The sequence below is a fragment of the Phoxinus phoxinus genome (genome assembly GCF_949152265.1).
Source record: "Phoxinus phoxinus genome assembly, chromosome: 19".
Lineage (NCBI taxonomy): Eukaryota > Metazoa > Chordata > Actinopteri > Cypriniformes > Leuciscidae > Phoxinus > Phoxinus phoxinus.
In genome coordinates, this window is record NC_136894.1 from 20996769 (window position 1) to 21001833 (window position 5065).

A 5065-nucleotide genomic window follows, 5' to 3' on the forward strand; every position below is an offset into this window, starting at 1 on the left:
GCCGGCCTATCATATGCTGAAACCAGGCAATGCCTGTCATTAATTGAGAAAGAATTCTGCAGTTTAGGCAAATCCCAATACAGATCCATCCAGAAGTCCAGGTTCCAACAAAAGTGTAATGGTTCCTGGTGCATGTCAATACTGTTTTTTGTGCCACTATAGTAGGTTTCCTGTATGCCCACCACTTATATTTCTCTTTTTTTCTCTTAAGTCTCTTATACTCACCAAGGCTGCATTTACTTGATCAAAATACAGTAAAACCAGTGTGAGAAATAACTGTTTTCTATTTAATATCATTTAAAATGAAATTTGTTTCTGTGATGGCATCATTACTCCAGTCTTCGGTGTCACGTGATTCTTCAGAAATCAGTATAATATGCTCAATATTTCGAACAGTTATCAATGTTGAAACCAGTTGAGCTGCTTAATATTTTTGTGGAAACTGTGATAACTTTTTTCACACTACAATATAGTTTTTTAACACTAATGTCTATACGTTCACTTTCGATCAATTAAATACATCCTTGCTGAATAAAAGTATCAATTTCTTTCAAAGAATCTTACTGATCCTCAACTCATGAAAGGTAGTTTATGCATTATACTTTTATATTATGTATATATTGTCTTTTAAAAAATATTGTTTAAAAATTGCACCAGAGCTTTTAGACTCCTCTCTTTTTATTAATTTAGTTATGATTTTGTGTCTGTTTCTGTTGGGTAGCCTAGCTATTCATTTTGCAGTAGAGCTGTGTCTAAAAACGTTCATTTTATTTTTCATTTGACCGTGGCTCCATCTAGTGGAAACCCTTATATTGCCCATGTAATTTTCTGCATTAATTATTATGCGAGTCATTATTAATAAATGCACGCGTGCCATTCATTATGACTCACATCAAATATTTTATTTCTAATGGCAAATTATAACTCTGCGCCCCTTAATTTTTCTTTGAATAATTTTTAATTTCATAAAAATATTGACTTTATTCTTTTGCTGCATCGAACGGTCTGGTATTTCCTTCAGGAAATGCAATATCTAACCTGGTCAGGTGTATTTTTAGAGGAAGTCAACTGTGGTTGTTAAAGATGTGGGGTGGTCGGTGGGAGGAGTCTTTTCTGCTGCAACCTCAGAATGCAAATAAACATTTTTGATGGTTTTCAGTGGAGCTACTATTTTTGAAAAGTATATGGACTTACTCGTCATCCTCTGTGCCTATGGTATGGTAGCCTACACCTGTACGCAGGATAAGAAAAAAACTTTTTTGGAGTGGAGCAAAAAGATTTTGGGTCGCATTCATGGCGGAGGATCCGAACTCTCGACCTGTAATAACCACCGCAAGCAGTCCTTACCTGGACTGCGGGAATTCAAGCACAGAGACCCCGTGGTACGACAAAGAGTCCATGCTGCGCGTGCCTAAGTACCTCATCCTTGTTGAAGTTGTGAGTAAACTTTACTATGGCTTTAAAACTCGACTCGAACTTTATTAAAACGACTAAAATGTGCAATTGATAAACAAATCCAACAGACTTGTCGGAAAGAATTTGTGTCAGTTGTGAGAGAAACTTATACGGGTTGTCTGTTCTGTTCTCTTACCTTTTTGCTTTTTCACTGGAATCTGCGCGAGCAGAATAGAGCCATTCATTACGTGCGCTGGACTGCGTGGTTGCTAAGCAACCGAATGTAGGGTATTCTCCTATCCAAATCGAAGTTATGCAGCAGTTATCATAAGTCGTCCATTCAAAGTCGTTCGTGGTTTTAGAAATTGTAATATGTTAAACTTTATTATTTTCACGGTGTGAAATATTTTTATTATTTTCACTCACCTTAAAGTGATAGTTCACCCAAAACGGAAAATGTTGTCATCATTTATTCACTCTCATGTTGTTCCAAACCTGTATTTTCTTTCTTCCGTTGAACACAAAAGAAGATATTTTGAAGAATGCTACCAGACGTATTTTTTTCCTACTATGGAGGTCAGTGTCTGGTTATACCAACATTCTTTAAAATATCTTCTTTTGTGTTCAACAGAAGAGGTTTGGAACAACATGAGGGAAATTAATTTTGGGTGAACTATCTCATTAAAATCAGTGATTCAGGTTGCCAACAATTGGTTGCGTGTATTTTAGATTATCGCAGGCAAATGTGCACTGTAAAACGCCAGCCTTTGTATTCAGGAGGAAATAGTAATGACTGGAGGGCTTCTAGCCTACACTGAATGGCTGGCTGTGTAATCTTGTTTAGTTTTTAAAGATACAGACATATACTTTGTATGTAGGCCTATAGCCTTGCATTATGTGAGCTACAAAATCCCCAAAACAACTTATTTGGAGAGATATTGGGATTTGTGTATGTGATCTTTAAGGAGAAGAAGCCTAACCTACAGCTTAATTACAGCCTTCTCTTAAACTCATTAAGTTTGTGTGTGTGTGTGTGTGTGTGTGTGTGTGTGTGTGTGTGTGTGTGTGTGTGTGTGTGTGTGTGTGTGTGTGTGTGTGTGTGTGTGTGTGTGTGTGTGAGTGTGTGTGTGTGTGTGTGTGTGTGTGTGTGTGTGTGTTGCGGTCGGTGTGAATGTTCCTCTTTCTTTCTCAATGCAGGTAAGATAAGGCCGCTGCAGAGGAAGTGAGATTGTGATAGAGCTATTTATTTAAATGGAATGTGCTAATGGCTGGTTTATTTCAAAGACCCAATAACCTAGTTTTGAAAAAGTAGTGGCCTCTGCTTTTATAGTTAAAATTTAATATAGGTTCACCACAGCTCATCAAAATATAGGCTTTCTCGTTAGCATACACATTTTTGTTTTAAATATGTGAAGTGATATTTAATGACGTAACTTTCTGTTAAAGTTTTTTTCTGTGTATTTATTTACTTTCATCTGAACAGAAACTACTAAAATTTTTATAAAATCAAGATATTTCACGCCCTAAACAACAAGGACAGGGTTACTGTTGGCTAGAAAAATCTGGATATGGGAAAAAGCATGTAAAATAAATGAAAATCTTATTGCTCCATGACCATTTTTTATAAAGAGTATATTTATTTTTGTTATGTCTATAGTAATTTTGGGCAACAAAAAAACACAAATGACTGGAAAATCATGGGGCATTAAAATACAGTTATGGACACTGCAGGGTTTAAAAAGGTTGAGAACCACTGTCCCACAACCTTTTGTTTTTCCAGAGGATTAAGTCATTTAAAGCAACAGGAATTCTTCTGTTCTTCAGATTTTGGGCCTGCTGGTATGGGCACTGATTGCAAGCACAGAGTATTTCCACTTTTCCCCATTTGGATGGGTGATGTTTGTGACTGTCTTCTATTGGCTTCTCACCCTCTTCCTCTTCATCATCAACCTGGCCAATGGAAAAATACGTCACATTCCTTGGACTAGAGTGGTGGGTGCACTTCTATACAGTTATAGTTGATTAATCTCTACAAAGTTGTGATAAAATTAAAAAGGATGCCATGATGGTATGTGAAAATAGTTCTACATTTTGATTTAGAAAAAACAAAACAAGTCTAAACTTATTATTTTAATGACTTCCAAAAAGAACATGGTTTAATGATTTTGAAGGAACAAAATTGTGCTAATTGTCTCAAATAATTGTAATTCCGTCCCTGCTCTCTTAGGTTCTCATTTTTAACTGCAGTGCGGCTTTATTGTACACTTCGGCTGCTATTGTTGAGGCAGCGCTGGTCAATCAGGGGGTCAAAGGTCATCATGATTTTAACTGCTGGGCAGCATCAACGGTAATAATAATTTAAAAGTAGTTACCGGTAGATGTGTGCGAGGCTGTAACCAACATAACATTGAGGGGAATAAATCAGTGTTTGACTGGTTTTCAGTAGTTTTGAATTCTTAAGTGATTACACTTGGTCTCCTCAGCCCAGAATATGTGGTTACATTTTTAATCGTGTGAAATACATGTTTTTCATTTACTTTGCATAAAATTGTTACAACTTTTAATGCTTGCCTCTCTTTTTTTCTCTGTTCTAGTTTTTTGCATTCCTAGTATCTCTGAGTTACGCTGGTAGTGCGTTCTTCAGTTACAAATCCTGGCACAGAGGAGATGAATAAAATGTGATGGGTAGATTGTAGTTTTTAATCACACTTTAAAAAACATGGCTCATCCTTATAGTGTTCAGGAATTTAGTAAACTTGAATAATATTTAATATTGATTATTGTCTTTTTTTTATGAAGAAATACCTTTTGCTCTGTATGTATTTGCAATCAAAATCCAAATACACAGATTTGTCTAATGCACAATATGTTTTGATATTTTTTTTTATTATTTATATGGATATTACTTTATATTTCATTAACTTTATTAAATGGATGACTGGTTGTGAATGAATAGACATTTAGGCCTGGTTTCACAAACAGGGTTTAGATTAAACCGGGATTAGGCTTTACGGCTTAGTTCAATTAGGACATTTAAGTAGCTTTTATAAATGTGCCTCAGAAAACAAAAACTGATTACTGATGTGCAGCTTAAGACAAAACAATGGCACTGACACATTTTAAGATATGTCAGTGCAAATTGCTTTCTGTTAAAACAGCTCAAACATGCATTTTAGTCTGAGAGTCTGAGACTAGGCTTAAACCATGTCTGTGAACCCGGGGGTTAATGTTTTACCTATATGAATGTTGATTCTTATTTGCATGATCTAAAAGTATGCTGAAAACCCTCGTGTTTGGACTTACCGGACTGACTTTTTATGAGTGCCTCGTTGTATTTTAGTACAACTTTGTTTTCACAAAACATTTTCCTTTTCCGTTTTTCAAACTGTTCAAGCTGTTGTCATCACATTTGTCCTTTGAAACAGGATCTAAGTAATTTACTTAACTTTTATATTTTCAAATGTCAAACTTTAGGCGATTATGGTTACCCACAATAAAGCAGCTCACATTTGGCAAAGCAGAAAAGGAAGTTCACAAAAGTCAATCCATGCAACTCGCCACCACACAAATATGTATATTCATGACAGGGATGTGATGAGATACTTATTAAGCTTATATATTATGTCATTACTGTTTTCCAATGAATTGTGTTTCATGCTCTCAGACAGAT

The 5065-nt window shown here is 35.6% G+C and overlaps 1 protein-coding gene across 1 annotated transcript; it reads left to right on the forward strand.

The window, feature by feature from the left end:
- Window positions 1-1105: 1105 nt before the first annotated feature.
- LOC306986920 (MARVEL domain-containing protein 1-like) lies at window positions 1106-4257 on the forward strand. The gene is made up of 4 exons (XM_079590732.1): window positions 1106-1437; window positions 3220-3387; window positions 3623-3742; window positions 3990-4257. The coding sequence occupies exons 1-4, from the start codon at window positions 1294-1296 to the stop codon at window positions 4068-4070; spliced, it is 513 nt and encodes a 170-aa protein (XP_079446858.1). The 5' UTR covers window positions 1106-1293; the 3' UTR covers window positions 4071-4257.
- Window positions 4258-5065: the final 808 nt, after the last annotated feature.

Excerpts from the sequence above, each read along its gene's own strand:
- LOC306986920 (XM_079590732.1), top strand. The coding sequence starts at position 1,294 with ATGGCGGAGGATCCGAACTCTCGACCTGTAATAACCACCGCAAGCAGT. Across the intron at positions 3,388-3,622 it reads ACATTCCTTGGACTAGAGTG|GTTCTCATTTTTAACTGCAG; the intron begins GTGGGTGCACTT and ends CTGCTCTCTTAG. Across the intron at positions 3,743-3,989 it reads ACTGCTGGGCAGCATCAACG|TTTTTTGCATTCCTAGTATC; the intron begins GTAATAATAATT and ends TCTCTGTTCTAG.